Source organism: Xenopus laevis, chromosome 6L (assembly GCF_017654675.1).
Source record: "Xenopus laevis strain J_2021 chromosome 6L, Xenopus_laevis_v10.1, whole genome shotgun sequence".
NCBI lineage: Eukaryota > Metazoa > Chordata > Amphibia > Anura > Pipidae > Xenopus > Xenopus laevis.
The window spans coordinates 96,419,703-96,442,334 of record NC_054381.1 but is presented as its reverse complement, the minus strand read 5'-3'; the positions used below and the strand labels follow the sequence as shown (position 1 = coordinate 96,442,334).

At 36.7% G+C, this 22,632-nt stretch overlaps 1 protein-coding gene across 3 annotated transcripts in view; it reads right to left on the bottom strand.

Annotated features, from left to right (window-relative positions):
- Positions 1-22,632, bottom strand: part of hivep1.L (HIVEP zinc finger 1 L homeolog) — a 146,978-nt gene that overhangs the window by 25,208 nt on the left and 99,138 nt on the right. For all 3 annotated transcript variants that reach the window (XM_041566296.1, XM_018267795.2, XM_041566295.1), the window contains exons 3-7: positions 20,425-20,478; positions 6,264-11,905; positions 2,848-2,960; positions 2,319-2,494; positions 721-822 (exon numbers count right to left, since the gene is read on the bottom strand). In XM_041566296.1, the coding sequence (XP_041422230.1) occupies positions 721-822; positions 2,319-2,494; positions 2,848-2,960; positions 6,264-11,905; positions 20,425-20,478 (6,087 nt within the window). The remainder of the gene's footprint in view (positions 1-720; positions 823-2,318; positions 2,495-2,847; positions 2,961-6,263; positions 11,906-20,424; positions 20,479-22,632) is intronic.

Here is a 22,632-nt window from a genome sequence, read left to right as displayed (position 1 = left end):
TGTCATGGTAAATCATACATTTACAGTATACAGCTAGCAAGTACTGGTATATTGCTTTAACTGGTATACCTCAGGAAAATGCATAACACCTTTTAAAAAATCGTTTCAAAAGCAAGAATGTTTTCAAGGTGCAAAAACATTATATGACTCGTTATTTATGACTGGACACACACCTGCTTATCCATAAAGAAGCAAAAAATCTTGCCCCTTAGCCCTCACTCGCACATGCAAAATCACTTAATTGACTGCAACGAGGAAATTCTCAACACTTGTTATATCGGAGGAACTCCCCCTGGGGAAGGCTGATCATCGCAGAATGCTGTAACTTCTGCATAAACCATTACACTAGAAATATAAGTTTGGTTGCTGCTAACAGGAAAAGAAACTCCAAAAATTATTAAGCTGCATTTCCTCACGTGGTTGCTGAGAGTATCACGTGCTACAAAAGAAATACTGTAAGTAAGCTTGTGGAAATCCCCTAAGTAAAATAGTACAGGTTCTATAATTGCTCTTTGAAATAGCAGAAATATCCACCATCAACCAAATGTATCAAAAACATTTTATGAAGCCACATCACATCACTCAGGTCTGAAGATCTTTAAACCATTACGCTTATTTGTAGTAAAGAATGAAGGAGAGTAAATATTAGCACTTGGGGGTCCGTAAGTATTGACAAGGGTTCTTTGTTCTGCCCTTTACATGATAATTACATTTTCTTACCTGAGTCATCTGTATCTTGATCATCTACAGGACCAACTGCAACACCCATATCCAAACACTTTTTGCTGTGGGCCTTAGACTTCATATGCTTTGTCAGATTGCCTAAAACGAGGGCATCAGAAAACCTTTAACTCCGATGAACATTTTCTTAAAGACCCATAGTATTTGAATGCAGAGAAAAGTGATGGGCAACTTAATGGCATTATGTAATGCTATTTGCGCTACTCTGTGTAACCATCACGTGGTTAATCAAACATATATCTGTGTTTCCTATCTGCACTTGCAGGGACAAAGTTAATTAAAGAGGACCCGTCACCCAAAAAAATTATTCAAAATCCTATTTTATCAGATTAGTCAAGGAAAATGAACTTTAATTACACTATATAAATTATTTGAATCTTGTTTCCTTCAGTCTGGTAATTCATAATTATAACAAGCAGGCAGCAGCCATTTTGTGGACACTGTTATTAAGACAAGCCTTGTATCATCTGAGAATCTTGTTTGTGCACCAGAATGGGGGACCCGACTTCCATCCCCATGCCCTGGCTACACAATTATATGGTAAAGAGAACTGGGGGAATGTGGGGAGAGCAGTGACATGTAGGAAGTGCTGAATTGAAAGTGAAAGTAATTGTCTGCCCCACCTCTATGCCACAAGCATAGAGGAGGGGCAGACAATATTTAATTGACAGCTGAGATTTTTAAATGAGCTTACAACAGCTATGAATGCTTAAATAAAAAATAGAAATTGGATTTCATGTTTAATTTGAAAAGGACTTTTATTATACAGATTTTAGTGTCTGGGTGACAGGTCCACTTTAAACAACAAAGGAACATTCCTATTGTACCTACATTCTGCAAACATAATTTGTACAAAAACTCTGAACATATATTAAGACTACATTAATATACTATTTATGAATTCTATGGATTTGCATCAAGCTCTGGAAAGTTCATATTTAATTTCAATATCCCTCCACAATTTATTCATACTCTCTCACTCATTACTACATTATGAGTTTTTGATCAATCTATAGATCATTAGTTGTTTGCCCCCAGTTCGCACCCCATTTTACTCTCTACCCTAACTCATGCCCTATGTCTTCCTACACTAGTTCATGTTGTATCAAAATGTCATCCAGTCAGAATTTATAGATACTTCCCCACCAGTTCACAAAGTGTCTTCCCTTCTACCCCACGTTCCCACAGTATTTCTCCCTCCATCACAGTTTCTATCATATCTATGTGTAATTCTAAGCAATAAACATTCATTAAAATGTTTCAGTGATTTTATGTGAAAATTGAAATTGCTATTGAAAGCAGTCTATGTCTGTTTACATCCTCTGAAGTCTTGGTCCTGACTCCTGAAAGTTGCAAGTCAGCTGATTAAATGGATAGGCAGAACCAGACAACAGTAAGGAATAAACAAACATTACTTTCCACTGCGATTAAATGTACAAATAACTTGATAATAACTAGTGAAAATGCGCAATTAATGTGTATTGGATGATGCTTTGAATTACCTCTTTAAAATTATTTGACAAATATTTATTGCCAATATTAAAAACCAGAATGAAGTTTAAAACTTCATAACATACCTTTTGTCTTGAAAGAGAAATTACAGTAGGTGCAGTGGTAGGGACGAACATCAGTGTGTGTACGTATGTGTTTCTTCAGCATGCTGGGCTTCTTACATCTTATTCCGCATTCTTCACATATATACTTCCCTCTTCCTCGTCCACGGATGTACACATACTCTTCATTTGATTTGAATCTAGACAAGTATTAGTACGTGAAAGCATTATTTAATTATCATGTATGTTTAAAGAACAGCTAATAACTCATTCTATAAACAAGAAACAGCAAGAGAAACCTTCCATAATGACTTGGGCAAGAGTTCAATCACTTCTGTTGATACACTCAGGATCAGCAGCAAATATGGTACAGTTCACTACAGATTTCCAACTACCAAATTCTGAAGTAATGTACCATTCACCAAAAACATAAACATGGCATACATTTTAGGCATTTAGCAATTGAGACTTTTCCACATTCAGAAACCACTTTAAACAACAGATTAACTAACAAGCATGCATAGCTACTGTATTAATGAAATAATGCACTTGCCCGCCATCAAATATTTTGACTCTTCTTGGCTCATTTTTATTTTGAAAGGATTCTTTATCTTGTTCAGTACTTGAGTCAGAAATTTTAAGGTGATGTTGTTGACTTTCAGATGTCTTGTAATGAGATAACAAACAGAAAAATCAGACAAACTAATCAGAAGACAAAAGTTACTAGCTAATAATGCTTACACAAAGAAATACAGAACAGCTATATGACAAACTGTCCAACAAAAATATTTAAAACCTCAATGATCATTAACTACTAAGAAAATCTGTATTTTTTAAGGGAAAGGAGTAAGGGAAGGAATATGAAAAATCTATATTCTATTCATAACAGTCTCTTCACTGAAACTGTAAGGATAATGGTTAAGATCATTTTTGCCCAGCAATTAGTCAAGACTAATTTTATAGGGAGGAAGTTAATGTTAAAAATGTGTGTGGTAAATAATGAAATAAAGTTACAACATCTGTTGAAATATGACCCCATGTAACATGTACAAATCAGAAGGTCTCCACAGAATAAGGGAATGAGGATGGTTTACATACAGTATATCAGAATTTTATTATCATTCTCTTTCCTGATTCATACATTTATTTGGTATTTAACATAAATTAACAAAAAATGGTAGAAGGCAACATATGGCCCAAGGCTTCCTGTAGTACCTTGTGATATTTCTCTATCTTAACTATAATGACCAGGTTGTGAAAGGTATGCTAACAAGCCACAGCAGCCCATTCTATCCCAACTGCCCTGTGTGTAGTGCTCCCCAAACCAAGCCGAATGAAAGAATTAAATCCAAAAGATTTTACTTTTAGCCCTATAACACCAGCCTCCTGTCCCACTGCCTATCCACTTGACACCTGCTTCCTTCAATTTCCTTTATACCCAGTAGCCCCAAAGTGTAAAGCTATGTAGCATTGCTGGCAGCCACCAAGGTACTAGTTTCAGTTTCCTTACTCACCAATCTGCCTCACTCAACCTGAGAAGTGCTCTTATGGTGCTATATAACTAAATACCTTTCTCTCGAATATCTCTTTTTTGTCTAAAACCACAAACCATGAGCCATTGTGAAATGTGATCAGTGGGGACATTGCTAACCAAAACAGTGCAAAACACCTTATTAGAAATACGAATTATTTATTTTTGTCTGATAAACTTTACCCAGGCTAATGAAGCTAGGCATATATAAGATGCCACTTATGGAAAGGGGAAAAAACTAGACAGCTCTGTAGATCATGAGGTAGACAAGCTCAGAGATAAAGAAGAACTTTATACGCACAAGGCTGCAGTAAGCTAAAGACTGAAACTGCAGCCCTCTGCCTTAAAACTGGCAAATGGAACAAAACTATACATTCACAATGAAAACATAAAGGGGATCTATCCCAAAAAAATAATATAAGCTTCATGTTTTCTAAATATAATCAATTAAAAATGCTAAACCTTTAAAGTTACTTTTCACTCCCCCCTCTCAGGATCTGTTTCTCTTCATTCTCTCTTCATGCAGGAGTTGGGAGTCTGATTTTGAATGACATTTAAATCCAATATATCTTTTAGGGGGGATCTTTTGCCTAGAACAGTGCTGTCCAACTTCTGTGGTATCGAGGGCCAAAATGTTACTGACCTATGTGGTGGAGGGCCGATAATAGAAGTCAGTGTTGGCCACTCCACCTTTTAAACCACACCCACTGTAAACCACACCCATGTTAACACAAGAACTTTTAAGATCATATCCACATTAACGGTGGTAGCACACCAAAAAACCAAATGTTTGGTACTCACTGCAGGAAAATCCCTCATCATGTGAAAAATTGAAGTCATGTTAAAACATACCCTTAAATCCATATGACTCATCATCCCCTGTGGATAATACAACAACCCTCCCCCCAACACATGATTAAACACCTTAGGGGCCCTTAACAACAATTTCCAAATGCTAACAAACCCCCAGAAAAAAAACCCCTAACAGGCTTACATCCCACAGGTAGCGTAGGGCAAGCAGAGAATGGCACACATAAGCAGCACTGGGCAAGCGGAGAATGGCACACACACAAGCAGCACTGGGCAAACAGAGAATGGCACACTCAAGCAGCACGAGACAAGCAGAGAATGGCACACTCAAGCAGCACTGGGCAAGCAGAGAATGGCACACTCAAGCAGCACTGGGCAAGCAGAGAATGGCACACACAAACAGCACTGGGCAAGCAGAGAATGGCACACTCAAGCAGCACTGGGCAAGCAGAGAATGGCACACACAAACAGCACTGGGCAAGCAGAGAATGGCCCACACAAGCAGCACTGGACAAGCAGAGAATGGCACACTCAAGCAGCACTGGGCAAGCAGAGAATGGCACACACAGGCAGCACTGGGCAAGCAGAGAATGACACACACAAGCAGCACTGGGCAATCAGAGAATGGCACACATAAACAGCACTGGGCAAGCAGAGAATGGCACACACAGGGAGGGAAGGCAGAACAGAGCAGGAGACAGGGAAAGCTATCATTCTAATATGTACTAGATACAGTGACACAGTGCTGGTGGCCCATTAGCATTTTGAATAAGGTGTGAACAGGTGAACAATGTGGGCAGTTTCAGTCTGGGTCTCAGGTGTGAACAGCACAGGGCTTTAGGATATAACAAATAGAGGTGTCACAAGTGTGAACAATGCAGGAGGATCACAGGTGTGAACAATACAGGTGATCAGTCTGAATTTGAGGTTTAAAACAATGTAGGGGCCAGTAAATCTCTGCAGAGATACCTTTTAAATCTTACATATGGTAAGTAGACACAGCATGTGGAGGGCCACAGAAGGGGGTCGCTGTCCAGTTGGACAGCCCTGGCCTAGAAGATTTATTAGAGCTCACTCTATTAAAATCACCAGAAATCCTGTCTCTACTTACAGTATTTGTGCCAAAGTCAGTTATTTTAATATTTTAACAGTTTGTTTGTGGAATCAGTTATTTGAGTTAGCACTAATACATCTGCTAGGAAAGGAAGCTCCCCCTATAATAGGTATTGGATTTAACTGTCAATGAAAATCTGACACCCAACTCCTGCATGAAGACGGAATGAAGAAAAACAGATGCTGAGAGAGGGATAGTGAAAATTACATTTATTATTTTAGAAACAATACAGAATTTTTAATTGATTGTATTCACGAAGTTTCTTATTTCAGTATGATAAAGTCTAAATTTTCATTTTTGCGATAGTTCCCCTTTCTCAAGCCAGGCTGTTACCCAATATATTTTCTGACCAAATAAAGTAAACTTTTCACTTTTGCAACAAAGAGGTGCTGCAACAGTGTTGTTTCTACTATGTCTAATTAACCCAACTCACAAGTTGAACTGATTGAAGCACACACAACTTTAAGCAATTTGGATGTTAATACAATATGGACACACATTTAATTAACCTTACCTTTTTTGTACTATATTTCCATTTGCTTGAATACACAAGAATATCCTGCTTTGGATGAGAGGTTTTCACTAAAGTAAAGGTGAATTTTTCAGACTTCTGTTTAGAATTCAGAAGTGAAAGTGCCACTTTGGTAGGTAAACCCATAGGATTGGGATTGTTCAAACTGATGCTCCAAGAAGCATAGGCAGAAATCTTTTGGTCATTCTGAGGAAGGTGTATTGGTTTCCGTTTTAAAAGATAACACCAGGTAAAACTTGTTGAGGTCTTGAGGCTTGGAAATGAAAGTCTGTGCATGTCTCCTGCGTTAACTACTGATATTGCTGCACCTAGTTTTACTTGGCCTTGAATATGAACTGTCTTTGTAGCAAGAGGTGATCTCCTCTCTTGACTAGTATATAGAGAGTTCAGTGCACCCGCCTGAGTATTTACTGTAGAATATTCTGGCAAACTAACTGCAGAGCATGATGACTCTATCAATTTGTTTTTTTCAGCTTCTACAACCTCTTCTGATTTGTCAAATATATTTATAGATTTTCCAGCAGAATTCAAGCGACTTAACTGTATATCCAAGCAGCTATTTAACTTCTTGTTATTTTCAGGTGCAGGAGCAGGTTCCTGATCTAAACTTTCACCTGGATCAGTTGTGCAAAGCTGTCTCACAAGCATTGGTTTCCTTTGCTTAACAGACTCACCAATTTTCATAGTCAAATTCATTTGATTACTTGAATTAAACGCTGCCCCACTTTCATCTTTAACACGTTTTTGGTGTTTTTCCATGGCAATATCTAAACTATTTGCTGGTGAGAGCATTCTCTTGCTAGAGGCAGAGGTCTCTTGTTGAGTAAGAAGACCAGAAACTGGCACTACTGATCGAGCGGATTCCTGAACACTGTTTTCATAAGTGCAAGTTTTGTGTGCAACTGTAAGAGGTCCACTGAGTTCCACTGAATCCGGACATTTTGGCATTATGACGCAGTCTTTAGGATTTGGCACAGGCACGGAATTTGCTTCAGAAGTCATTTTGTGCCCCTTATCCTGGGTCACTAAAATCTCTGGCAGTAATTCAGAATATCCACAATATGAAGAATTAGAATAGTTATGAACTGGCACAACCACTGGCATTGTTTTTAGAATTTTACCGCAACTTTTAGTTTGTTGAAGTGTGCAAACATTAGATACAGCATCTTTAATATCAGATATTGTACTCCAACATACACTACTATGAACTTCATAAATATTGTCAGAAGCAGTTCTAATGTTATATTTGGATGTAGAAAGTTTGCTTTCTTGTGTTTTTTGGATCTTTAGTTGATATTTTGGAGCATAGAACAGTTTGCTCTCGGTCTCCTTTGAAAGCACATTTATTTCTTTTTCTCCTTCTGAACTACTTTGTACACAAGAAATAAAATCCTGATTTAGTAATAATGTGTGAGAGCTATTAAGTGAGCTAGAGCATAATGAATGCTGAATAGGTGGGGCACATGAAAGCTTTGCAGTCAAGCTTGGCTCTGCTGCATGCACTTGAGATAAAATGCCTTTTTCAGGTTGAAGATTGAGATTTTTTGATTTAACTGTAGAAACTGGGCTTTCCTGACCAATATTTAAAGATATCTGTTTTACTAAAGGGCCTCTCCTCCTTTCTAACAGAGGCACATGGGAACTACTTAACATACTTGACTGAAATTTAGACGTTACTGAATTAGTTGGTGACATAGATCTTGACCGAGACATACTTCCACAATCAAAAGACTTACTTCTGTACTCAATAACTTCCATAGATGGTTGTGTGCAGTTTATCTGCTCTGATGCAGAACGTCTCATTTCCCTTGGGACACCAAAGGTATTTAGGCTGGTTGGTATTGTAAGAAACTCAGATGATTTGGTCACCCCATCAGTTTTTGTGAAACTATCTGATTTCAAAGGTTCCTCTTTGTCAAAAGAAGCTGAAAAACTTGATGCACGAGATAAGCTGCTCTCTCGACTCAAGCTCCTTGAGATAGTAGAATCAAAGCTTGATTCAGCAGATGACTGTTCTAGATCAGCTAACCGGATTCGTTTCTTTTTTGGAGGAAGTTTTTCTGTTGGTAAATTAGAAAGACTGCCACTGCGCTGAGGCCAGCTAAATTTTTCATGTGTTTCTTGGTCATTTGTTTGGATTTCTGGATCTTTATCTGGTTCTTCGGTAACCAAAATTTCTGGAACCTGAATATTATATTGACGTACTAGACGGGATTGTGTAACTAATACTGTTTTTTCTGTAGAAACACCTCGATGGCTATCATGAACCTCAGACCGGGGAATATCAATGGACCTAGTAGGGGAGTTCTGTCGAGTGCAAGCAATTGTTTCTTCATGACTGCCAACAGCTGCATTCATGGAAAGAGGTGAACTTTTCTGTGGTTCATCTAATGGGGCAGGTGAATTTCTTTCAACTGAGTCTATTTTTTCAAAAGAACTGGGTTTACTCAATGAGTTTGTGTGCTGAATAACAGATATTCCTGTTCCTTGACATTTCACTTCTACTCTTTCTTGGGAAACAATATTTTTATTTTTTTCTAATGTAGAAAGTTTGATTTCACTGTTAGAGTCTGAATTCCTTGCTACCAAATGTATTTGAGGACTCACAGTTGAAACAGAGCATGACTGTGATCCCAAAATTGTGATCGTGGATGAATTATTTGCACTTCTTGTATTCTTCAGAACTTCCATATTTTCCGGAGCAGTGATAGAATCACTTTGCTGAGATTCGTCATCATCACCTACACTTTTCATCTTCCTCCTTTTTCTTATCAGTAATGGCTGTTCTAATGTCCCAGTAGAAGCAGCAACTCTATAGTGAAAAATTTGAGGCTGAGAAATGTTCATAGATGTGCTGTGCTCTGGTTCCCGACCCACTGTCTTACTCTTTGGTCCATGTAATTCCGAACAGTAGAATTTTTTATGATTTTCAAAATTTTCTAATTTTCTGTATCTATTTCTACAAGTTTCACATTCAAACATTGTTCCCCTGCCATGATGTGCTTTTTTAATCCTATCCACACTGGATCCCTGTACAAAAGATTTACTTCTTGGAAGCAAAACCTCTGATGATATTTTACTTCCAGGATAATTTTCATCCACTGATATTGCTGGTCCGAGACCAAAATGTTCTGTAGCGGTGGAGTCTTCAACAGCAGCCTGTCTTACCAGTGTGCGAGGATGAGCAACATGCTGAGGAATGGAAGGTCCTGATACAAATACATCATCACAAAGGGAACTTATTTTTTCATCAAATGAGTGACTTCCTCGAAGAGGATGAGAAGATGGCATAACTGGTGGAACTGCTGAATAACCTGTTGTGGGCATTGAATTACTCCTGGTTATTGGTAAACAATCCATTGAAGTAAACTGAGAAGGAACAGAAAGAAAAAAAACTTGCTTTGACTTATCAGTTGGGGTGAATGGGGACTTTGGTATGTCTGAACTTGAGCTAGTGCGCCTACCAACAGGTTTTAAATCAAACTGAAAGGAATCTTTAAATATGTAGGACTTTGGCGAGTCTATACTGCCTCTTCTGGAAAGAGAGGTTCGTCTTGGTTTGACACTGTCTAACTGTTTGTCATCCACTACAGCTTCATTGTCTGATATTAATTTGGAAATACGTTCCTCTAATGTTTTGGTTCCCAAGGGAGGTCTCATTGCACCTGTAATAATTGTTGGTTTGTCAACATATATTTGTTGTACAAAAGGTATTACTGAGGCATTCATCTGTGTAACTGAGCTCAGATTCTTAGAAAAGTCTTTTTCAGATGAGGGTAGAAGTTTTAGGAAAGGAGTTGGTGGACTCATTGCTTGATCTACACTCTCTGAACGCGAAAAATAACCAGAGTCTGTACTTCCTAAGCTTCTAGGGCTTAAAAGACATTTAGGTTGTTCTTGGGAATAGTCTGTAGCTTGCTGTCGCTGTAGCTGTGCATGAGACGTTGCAGTATATACTTGTTGTGTTTCGTCAATCTCAGGAAGTTCACAATTCTTATAGGATGACTGTTCCATTTCACTTAAAGAACAAACTGGCAACACGTGCTGAGTCTTCTTTTGGGTATTTAGTTCTGGAATTTGTGCTACAAGATGTTCATTGACAGACTCTAACACTTTGGGGCTATCTGCCCTTAATGGAGAAGTACTTACTGGGTAAACAACAACTTTAGGTAATTCAGTCAATCTTGCTTCTACACATTTTCCTCGCAGAGAGTTATTTTGTGATACTGGTACTTGGCTATTTAAGTTTATTTTGCTTTCTTTTTGTGGCACCCTTTCAGAATCGTCTGGCCTTTTACTAAACACACTTTCTGGAACATTTTGGTCCTCTTGCCTTTCTTCAGAGATATACTCATCATCACTTTCCCCGCTTTCATCTACATCTGAATGAATACAAAGTGCTTTTTCTGAATCATGAGAAAGTAGCACCCCACTGGAATCAGTCCGCAGGCCAAGTCCTAGTTTAATTGCATGCGCATGAGATTTTTTGTGTTTGTAAAGGTTACTTTTTGTTTTAAATGAAAATCCACAAGTCACACAAGGGTAGGGGCGTTCCCCAGTATGAGAGCGAATGTGTTTTAGGAGAACACTTGGTTTTGCACAAGCCCTGCTACAATATTCACATATGTATTTGCCTTGTTTTTTAGGCTTTTGATCTTTTAACACAATATTGCACACTTGTTCTCCACTTATAAGTGAAGCTACTTGAGCTAAACTATAAGGGGAGTTAACAGATACTTTTGAGTTATTAGCTGGGGAAGAGGAATCCCCCTGCAGAGAAAGGACCTGAGTTAAAGAAGACGATGGGTCTGCTATTGAAGAGTTTAATGCTACATGGTAAACTTGTTGATTTTTGGTAGGTTCCACAGAGCTAGAAAAACCAGAAGAGTGCATATTTTGTAGCCCAGTGTCAGCATTGCATTTTTCATGTATTTTAGTAGAACCCTTAACTGACTGGCTTGTCTGGCTGCTCTGATCACCTTGATGATAATAGATATATCTTGCACTAAATTCACTTTGTGAAACAGATGGATTTAAAGCAGTAGTTTCAGGTGCCACCTTATGGCCTTGTTTCTCAGTTCGTGTACCACAAGGAGGCCATGACTGATTTAAATTGCTGAGTTCTGGCTCCATAGCTCTCAGTAATACATCAAAAGCAGAATTTGCAGATGAACACGGATTATTCTTATTCTCTAAATTTATATTTGCACTTTTTGTGTTGCTTAAGCTGGAAGAAATATTTTGCCTTGATAAGGTCTGTTTGCTATCCATATCATTGTCTTCTCTTCTCCCATTGCATAAGTCTGGAGGAACAGAAAGCTTTTTAGCCTGCATCAATGCCGCTGGTTTCAAAGGCTTCACAGTCAGCGCCCCAACTTTGCTTTCTTTGATGTCTTGCTTACGGAGCTGGTCAAGTAAACAATGCTTATCTTTGCAGCCACCAGATGCTGAATGATCACAACTAGGAGAAAGAAATGCCTCTATTTCAGGTTTCTGCTTCTCTTTACCAGCATTCCTCAATGGCGACTTTGGTATTTTCTTCAGATGATTTTCTGTCACAATTTTTTTTCTTTTGACACCTTTAACTATGTCCAAGCAAGCTCTGGAACCAGCTTCAACAATATCTACCAAAGACAAAAAGAGGAAAAAACATTTTTACTTTAGTGGAAACTGAAAGTGTACAATTTTGGTTTAAAATTGTATTGAATTGCATAAATGGGGAAAGCACTGTTCATGCAGTATAAAATAAAATCAATACAGACTATTAAAAAGTTACGTTTTTCAGGCCCCTTGATGACATTTCTCACATTCAAGAAATGGCACAAATGGGCCCAAGACATGTTTTGGATTGGATCATATTAGAACACAGTGGCATTTTATTTAAACCTGCCCAACAGAGATCTGGCTGATCTTTGGCTTGATACTGATTCGGCAAACACTTGGTTTGTCCCACACACGCAGGCTAGAGAGGCTGGGTCAGCAACTACAACTAAAAAGGGGTCAAGACACACGTGTGATACGTTGCTGTAACTTTTAAAACTAGTTGCAGTGACAAATCTCCATACCACAAACCTCCTGAGATTTATCCTGGTGGCTGACGGCGGATTGCATGTTTGTGCACTGCCGCCAAGTCGTAGTGATTAGTAGGTGCAATCAGGTTTTAAAAAATATTTGCGGCCAGTCACGGTGATGAATCGACACGTGTCTTAGCCCTAGCCAGGCATGTTAAACTGAACAGCCCATAGCACAGAATGAAATTCAACTGCTCATACTCTAACAAACTGACATTTATATCAAAGCAGTAAAAGCTTTGATAAATATGCTAATTTGTTAAAAAAAAAAATGAAAATGTTCTTAAATGTTCAGAACAATAGACGTGATAAAGGTGAATATGCTTTCACATTGAGTTAAAAAAAACTCCATGGTATAGGATACCGTGAAGTATTTATATATTTTACACTGCAAATAAACTGTAAGACGATGTTAACAATATGTAACACAAAACATTGTCTAATATGTGTATTTCTTTCACCCATAATGGATTGAAAATAAGCAGATTGCATTCAAGCAAGACCACAGCAGTGGTTTGAGAAATCAACACATTTTCAAACTTATAAGCAAAATAAAACAGAGATAAATTGGCTACAGAAAATATTTTCAGACTGAGTAAAATATGCCACAATGTATGCCAAAATATAATTTCATACAGATAACAGTAAGCATAATTAATATGATATTGGCTTAATTAGTTTTTTCACTAAAGTGCCTTTACTACTGAAAATTAATACAACTTTTTTTTAGGTGAATAACACAAATTTCACAGAATTCTTTAGGGTTTCAGTGGGCTATCCAACAAATTGTTATTTTCCAAAACTGAAGCATAATCTCTGCAAATAAATGTACATTTACTATTTAGATTGTAGCTTTATTTTTAAATGTAATCTCATTTGAATTCTAGGCATATCTATAATCCCAAAAAAAAGTGGGAGTGAGGGCAGGTTACTAAAATATGAAATTACTAAAGAAAACAAAAGGTGTAGGTATAACAGAAAAAAATATACAGAACTGCTGCACTGAATGACTAACAAATGGAAATCGATATTTATAGGATTTTGTCTGTGTATTGAAACTGGCCCTTTATTATGTACATATTTGTTTTATTTGATTTTTCTTTAATGCTCCTGCCAGTTTTCTAGAATCTACTGCAGTGCACATCTTAAAGTGTTTTCTGTAGTACACTCAAATGAATTAATATGAATCAACCCGAATTTTTCTATAGTATTGCTCAAAGGAAATAATTGAATATGAGCCACTGAGATACATCTGATCTGAGGACAATTAGCTTGCAGAATAACACTATTAACATATGTTATATTAAGATCTGCTTAATACAGACAAAATACAATAGTAATAAAAAGCAAGAACAGAGTAAAATTACATAAATACCTGCACAGTTCCTGTTTAATACTCCTTCACAAACAGCTATTTTGCCGTCGTAAAGTAAAATACAGTACGATTTTGATTCAGTAATCCTCACTGCTGCCAGCCACTGTCTCCTAGAGCCCACGCATTATTGCAACACCTACCTCCTTTCTCTGTTATATGGTCCCCCACCCCTCACACACAGACAAACAGACACTATTCCTTTCTCCTACATAAATGAAGCAAAACTGCTGCATTAAAACAGAGCCTAGAACAATGGTAGCAGAACAAACCATTCCATACTTTACAGTAAGAATTGTTGTAGAATGCAAAAAACTGTCATTACTTGTGCATTTTTTACTCAAATATAAGATGGAAAATAATTCTCTTTATAAATGAATCAATGAAATCTCTGGGATAATCTTTAGGAAAAACTGCACTGAAACTTTTTTCATTTAAAATGTCTTTTTGTTGGTCTTTGAACTTATAAGTGGACTGCTCCTGCTCATTGGGTTAGGGAATCAAAGACAAGTAACATAGGGGGTTATTTACTAAACTCAAATGTATCTGGTTGGGATTTTTGGAGCAAAAACTAAATTTTTTATTATACCCAGATGCTGCAAAAAGCCAGAATCCAAAAATTAGCCATCTCAGACCTATCGAGGTCAAGTAAGTAAATGGGAGATGGCCTATCCCAATTTGAAGAAATTGTGGTTTGCGCTGGGTTTAGCCAGATAATCCAATAAATTTGGGGTTTCGCTTTTTTCCCGATCTGCTTTATTCAAGTTATTTTATTAATAAATAAGGCAAAATGGGACATGGGAGTTTGGTCAAACTTTTTTATTTTAATTATGAGATAAATTCTGATTTTAGTAAATAACCCCCATAGAGACGGGTCAGGCAATATATAATTGACAGCTCGGATTTTTAAATATATTTATAACAGGTATATACGTTTTAATTTCATGTTTGATTTTCAAAGAGCTTTTATTATATGGCTTTTTATGTCTGGGTAACAGGTTCTCTTTAAAGCCTGAAAGATTATGATGCTGATTTAAGAAAGATCAAAATATAATAAATCCTTCTGGTTTTGTATTTTATAAAAAATTCCATGACAGTCAAAAACGTTTTATTATATTGGTACATTTAGGGAGTTGTTTATTAAGGTTGTGTTTTCAAGGTTATTTTTTTGGTCACAAATCACATTTTTGGTTTAAAAAAAATATATATTTTTTTACATTTATGATACCCCAACCCTGGAAATAGCTCCAATCCGAAAATAATATACACCATCAAGGTCATGTTATATTTGCAGGGTCTTGCTGAAAACTTTAACAAGTTGATTTTTTTTCTGCCAAAAACACAATAAATTTGAGTTTTTGGGTTTCGCAACTTGAACTTGCTGCTGAATCAGAGTTCATTTAAGGTATAAAAACCTTAGATAATTAACCCCCTTAATAAAACTTACAAAGGTGTTAATTTGTCAGTATGTGTTCAGATGATTTTTCTATATGGTAGTAGTGCAGAAAGCAGCTTAGCACTGATGGGTACTACGCTACTTGTAATATTACTGATAGTGTCTATACCATGCACAAAATTGGCTTCTTTTACAAAATTAACAGCAATAGGCAAGGGCAGTCTGTAAATATATTAATGCATGTACATATAATAACATAGTAATTTAATTTAAATTTTTGTCCAAATGAAACCTGTCTAACGGATAGTTGATCCAGAAGCCTGAGAGGGAAAAATGCTTTCTGCCTTCAAATGGCAATTGGACCAGTCCCTGGATCATCTTTGTGATAAACATTAATAGCAACCATTTTTTTTGTCCCTTGCTAAAAAGCTACCAAACCAATTTTTAAAACGATCTAATTTAGTACAAGTGAATTCGTCAACTTCACAGCACTCAATGTAGAACACACATTTCATATTATTAAATGAAAACTCCTTCCCCGTAATCTCATTGGATGACCTTGTGCCTGGTGGAAGGGAGACTAAAGCATCAGATAATTGTATGGTAATATATATGGTAAGCCAATATATATATATATATATATATATATATATATATATATATATATATATATATAGTCATTATGCCCCTCTTATTAACTGCAAAAATACTTTGCCAGCCCTACTTTTGCACTTACCAGTGCATTGTAAAGGGGAAGAATGACCCTCTTCTGTGAATCTGCTGACTGGCATTACTTGCTTATTATCCACATGTACACCAAGTTCTTTCCCCATCATGGATTTTCTAAACATCTGCTACTTAGCCATCTAGAATTGCCAGTGTATCTAGATCCTGTTGCAAGCATGTCACGTGCTGAATGGAACTAATAGAGTTTTATGTCATCTGCAAACACTGCTACATTGCATAGAACACCGATAACAAGTCATTAAACACCAATATAAATAAAAGTGGACTCAACACAGAACCCTGCACTAACTCACTAAGAACCCCACTTCAATGTAGTTTACTGCACAAAACAAGGTAATCATATAATGCCATTATAATTAGACAAAAGGTTAAGATAGAAATAAATATGTATAGTTCCCTCACACAAATCAATTATGTCTGTGTCCTTTATAAAAAATAATTTGAATGTTACTATTTCATTACATAACATGAGGAAATTACTATAAAAGTTACTAACACAGGAGAGTTAATTAGCCCCAAAATGCTGCATTGATTCTAGAAAACAATATATCTGCCATTGGGCATCAGATAATGAACAGAAGTCCTTCATGCAGACATTTCTGAAATCTATTTTCTATAAGGAAGGAGAATATTTCATTTACTTTTATTGATTTAATATATGTTAACGTCATGCAAATATTGATTCATAAATATAATTAAAACTATCACTAGAAGAGAAACGAACAGCTCTATGAACAGCAACAGCAGATGGCATTGATTCCAAAGATTTTATTTCTTTTTGGCAAGAGGATACATATTTGAGTAGCCTTGGAGTGTCAGAACTGGATAGATGTCCAACACCGGTTAATTAATCTGTTCATAAGAATTTAATGCCAAAAGGAAAACTGCAGCAAACCTCTGAGAAATACTGCTTTCTGCATGCAAACATGGGTCTTTGTTATTTAGGAAGTAATAATCCAATTCCTTTAAAAAAAGGAAATTAGTGTAAGTAATTTACTTTAAATTTAGGTAAAACAATAAGGGGCAAATTTGTTGAAGTCGTCAGCTTATTGGCCCATTATTTTTGACATTTATGATACCCCAACCCTGGAAATAGCTCTAATCCGAAAAAATATACACCATCGAGGTCATGTTATATTTGGAGGGTCTTGACGAAAACTTGAACAAGTTGATTTTTTTTCTGCCAAAAACAAGATAAATTTGAGTTTTCGGGTTTCGCAACTCAAACTCGCTGAATCAGTTTTTTCTTAAATAAGAAACCATTCGAGTTCTGAGTTCATTCAAGGTATAAAAAAAAAACTCTAAAAGTTGACCTTAGATAAATAACCCCCTTAATAAAACTTACAAAGGTGTTCATTTGTCAGTATGATTTTTCTATATGGCAATAATGCAGAAAGCATCTTAGCACTGATGGGTACTACGCTACTTGTAATTGGCTTCTTTTACAAAATTACAGCAATAGGCAAGGGCAGTCTGTAATATTCAATTGTCATTCAATGGGCCTACCTGACTGATATCTGGTCGATGTTGATCAGGCGGCTTTGATTGTCAGATTGAGGACCTTATCTGCGCCTACATTACCAGCAAATGTTATCTGATCATTGGTCTCAAGGCCAAACAATGGTAGACAAACCGGCATCCACCATATTGTTTCTTTCAATGACAGAACTAAGATGGCATCATTTAGAGGTGCACAGGCTAACATTACCCTGTCTGTCTGGATCACATGACACAATGGGAGTATAAAGAGTCTCTCTCGGCAGTTTAATGAGCAGTTTTTTTTTTACACTGAACTGTTGCTTTAAGATAGGTCTTGGTCTAACCGACAGATTGAAGAATTATAGGAAATTGACTGTTGAAAATTATAGTGGATGACAGTGTTACAGGAAAACTTTACCTTCTTGAAAAGATTTATCAGCGCTTTGGAATTGAGTGAAAATAGGCATTTCTTTTGAGATACTACTTTTACAAGCTTGTCCTATAAGCACTTTTTTTTTTTAATTATGACCTGTCATATTTTGTATATTGAACTTATTGAATCAGCCTAAAGTTCAGAATTCTTGCAGTAGTAACGATCCAGACCTTTCATAGTTGTTTCCCATTTTCGAATTTGTTAGGAGTGTCTGTGACCCAAACATGCTCAGTGTGCTTTAAGCAGCTGTTGAGAAGCTAAGTTTAGGGGTAGTTTCAAAACATGAAGTAGAAAATGAGGTTCATAAATTGATGTTAAAGTACAATTACTAAATTCTGATACTAATTGTGCTGGTTTCTAAGCTGCCATGTACCAATAATTTACTTGTTTACTTTAATTTACTAACCAGCCTTAGCCTTATATTGTGACATTTATATACATTCAGGGGGGGACATTTACTAAGGGTCGAAAAACTTCGAAATTCGACCATCGAACTTGATACTTCAATAGTTGAAGTATTTTTTCGATCGAAAACGACCGTTTTTGAGCGAAGTGAAAATCGTTTGATCGAACGATTTAATCCTTCGAATCGAACAATTCGAAGGATTGTACAAAAAAAAACCAAAAACTTCAACTTCTAAAAACTTAGCCAAAGACTGAGAGAAGTTCTAGGAGGTCCCCCATAGGCTAAACAGCAATTCGGCAGGTTTAATGTGGAGAAGTGGCGAAGTCAAAGTTTTTTAAAGAGACAGTACTTAGATTTTCAAATGGTCGAATTTGTGAAGTTTTTTCAATTCAAATCGAATTTTGGCCTATTCGATGGTCAAAGTACACAAAAATTACTTTGAAATTCGAAGTTTTTGAATTCGAAAATCCACTCGACCCTTAGTAAATGGGCATCTTATGCATTGGCCCCTAAACTTAGTAGCTGACAGCAGTAAAGAGTATGTGCAGAAAAAAAGATAGGGAGCTACTTTGGAGGCACAGATCTTCCCTGCTAAATGCATGTGGTTGCCTTGGCCTGATATAGAAGTCCAAAACAAAATGTGTGACATTTCTGCCCTACTTCTTTAGTTAAAGGGATACTGTCATGGGGAAAAATTTTTTTTTTCAAAATGAATCAGTTAATAGTGCTGCTCCAGCAGAATTCTGCAATGAAATCCCCCCCCCAGCAGCCAAACAAAAGAACAATGGGAAGGTAACCAGATAGCAGCTCCCTAACACAAGATAACAGCTGCCTGGTAGATCTAAGAACAACACTCAATAGTAAAAACCCATGTCCCACTGAGACACATTCAGTTACATTGAGAAGGAAAAACAGCAGCCTGCCAGAAAGCATTTCTCTCCTAAGTGCAGGCACATGTCACATGACCAGGGGCAGCTGGGAAATTGACAAAATGTCTAGCCCCATGTCAGATTTCAAAATTGAATATAAAAAAATCTGTTTGCTCTTTTGAGAAATGGATTTCAGTGCAGAATTCTGCTGGAGTAGCACTATTAACTGATCTGTTTTGGAAAAAACATGTTTTCCGATGACAGGATCCCTTTAAGCTTTAGTACTCCTTTAATAAAAAAAATAAATAAAGCACAATTAAAACACAGTATAGCAAACAACTGTATGCACTATCTGTATATTTCACTTTGTTAACAGCACTAAGTTGCTGGGTAGCAGAAATTCCAGAGTCCAGAGTCACATGTCAGAAGTGAGTTAATGGTAACACAATAGAAAACATGACCTGAACATAAAAAATAGGACATTGAGCACACTATTATGTTATTTAAAGGGCACCTGTTGTGTAAAAATGTTATCCCCAACCAAAGGTGCGGGCTATTAGAGCCAGCATTCCATTTGGGGATAACTGTAGTTTTTAAAAATAAATAAATAAATAAAATTTTCCACTGCAAGTGCTAGGCTATCAGCACTGGGAGGGAGCTCCCAGTGCGAGATACCATGTCCGGTCACTCGCATGTGAATAATGAAAAGCTCGCACCTTTGGTTGGGGGATAACATTTTTAACCAACAGGTGCCCTTTAAGCCAGTGGCTCATCGCAATCTAGAAATCAGGAACATAGTTACTATATCAAACAAAATGCAGGATCCAATTTGAAACTATGTAATCTGGCCAGCAATGCCTAGTTGCACAGAAGAGAGAATATTCTGGTTATGCACATGTTGCATGGCTGATCCATTTCTGCTGGATACACAGAAACGATTTCAGTCTTGACACTGATGAATATTTACCTGCTGAATGTGGATTTTATATTTGCTGGCTTCTTAAATAGAAAAAGGTGAAACCAGCAGGAAGGTTTTTTTTTCAGTTTTAAATAATACAGAATAATAAAGGTTGAAGACTTTGATCCAAAGTGGATGACTTATTTGAATTCAACATTTTTAATTGATAAATCTCACTTTCACATCCCACGGTTATTTTCTCGTAATAACTAATGTTGTTACCAAATAAAGGAACACAGATACACTCAGTTTATGCACAGCCGTGGACAACAAGAAAAAGAACCCCAGAGTGAAGAGGAGTGGAAGCAATCAGGCTGCCACACTCCAGATGCATTATACCATATACGCTAACATGGTTGCTTAATTTTAAATGATAAATGAAATTGAAGGGGTTGCAGTAAATGAATATTACCTTTTTGGGTTTCTTCTGGAGAATTCAGTTTTTTTTGTGCTTCTTCTATTTTATCTACAACAAATAAAATAAATGACATTAGAAACGCTGCCACAAAGTAAAAAAACACTCAAGACAAAGACTCTAGTTAAATTTCAATTCTGTACCACAGCTTAAAAAGTAAAAGATAATCATCATACGCTGCAAAAGACAACATCAAAACTCCAGAGAGTTACAAAGATTTCTTCAGACACTCAAAAAGCTGCATTTTCTTCCAGGCAACTGACTGGCAGCTTTATGAGTAAATTCTGCTGCATGCCAGAAACTTCTAACTTTTCCCTTTTTCCCTTCTACAACTGAATGCGAGAAGGCACCTCCACTAGAGTTGCTAGGGAAAAATGACTGAGAGAACTGCTGGATTCAAGTCAGGATTGAGTCACATCACACAGGCATCCAGAAATATAAAGCATCACAAACGGATCACACCTCCCTGAAAACCATCTGGCGTCTCTGCTGAACAAAACAAAACTTATAGCTTAGGGAACAACAGGAAAATGTCCTCAGGTGCCTGAAACACTTCTTTTCACTATTGCCCACGATACTTTTTAGTTTCCATAAAGAGTCATTGAAAGGTTTGTTATTCATTTTATATTTTCAGGTTTTTTTTTTCATTGTAGGGAGAAAAACCTTAAACTCTCTCGTGACAGTGCTGTTCAGCACATGTCCGCTAATGTCTCAGATGGCATTCTTATCTGGACCATGAGAGCTTTGTACGTAATTTATTAGGTTATGAAAGGTAGAATCTGCTTCCTAGGCTTCCCCATATTTGAGTGTTAAATGCACAGGAAGCTGTTCTGACTGCTTACACATTAAGGGGGTTATTTATCAAAGAGCGAATGTCGAGTTTTTTTTAACCTCAAATGAACTCACAACTCGATTAGTATCTTATTTAAGAAAAAACTCAAATGGAAAAAACTCAATTCTGTGAGTTCAAGTTGCGAAACCCGAAAAATAAAATTAATCACGGAGGCTATTAACATCTTTAAATGGTTCAAGGGTCCTCTGCCATTGACTCCACGTGACCTCAACCTCGTTTTTTTTTTTACCCGAATATGTGAGTTTTGACCAAAAAATCAACTTGAAAACTCAAGATTTTAGTGCAAAACACAACTCGAACCTTAATAATAGGGATGCACCGAATCCAGGATTCAGTTCGGGATTCAGCCAGGATTCAATCTTTTTCAGCAGGACTGAACCGGATCCAAATCATAATTTGCATATATTCGGGGGTTCGGCCGAATCCAAATTAGTGGATTCGGTGCATCCTGCATTGCAGTTGTGCTAAATATTTTACCTGTGAGACTGGGTTTACTGCCACCTTCACATAAAATTTGGGCTGCACTTAAACTATGGTGTGAGTATAAACTCCCCCATCAAACAATCAAAATACTATCTTTGATTTCAACAAAACTCACTGGATGTACGAACTCTGTGCCCCTGCAAGCACTCACACCTGGTATGCAGCTTTCTGAACGGCTTCAATCTCAAATTAAAAAAACAAGGGAAAGTACACAAGGCCCTTCTTATGTTATACTATAAATCTTGTACTCTGCAGTGAGCATCTACATCTTACACAGAATAGAATCAGTATTCACTAGTTCTATCAGTTCAGATACTGAAACCTAACTCTGCAAGAATAATCAATTTAATAGTCTATGATGCAAGAGTATGCCATAATTCAGATGACAGAGTTGTATTAAATTTTGTGATATAATTTCAACATAGCTAATATTCAGAAGAAACAATACTTCACAGTTGTCGGCATGAGTGAGCAACTGTGAATCAATTATATTATATATATATGTAATGTTGTAACTACATTTTTCTTAGAATATATATATTATATATCAGAATATCTTCTGAATTTATTGCAGCTGCTTACAGGTATGGGACCTGTTATCCATAATGCTCAAGACAGTGGGGGTTCCAGATAATGGATCTTTCCATAATTTGTATCTTTATACCTTAAGTCTCCTATATAATCATGTAAATATTATATAAACCAACAGGCTGATTTTGCTTCCAATAAGGATTAATCGTATCTTAGTTGGGATCAAGTACAACGTTTGGTTATTATTACAGAGAATAAGAAAAGCATTTTTAAAGATTTGGATTATTTGGATAAAATGGAGTCTATGGGGGATGGTCTTTCTTTAATTCTGAGCTTTC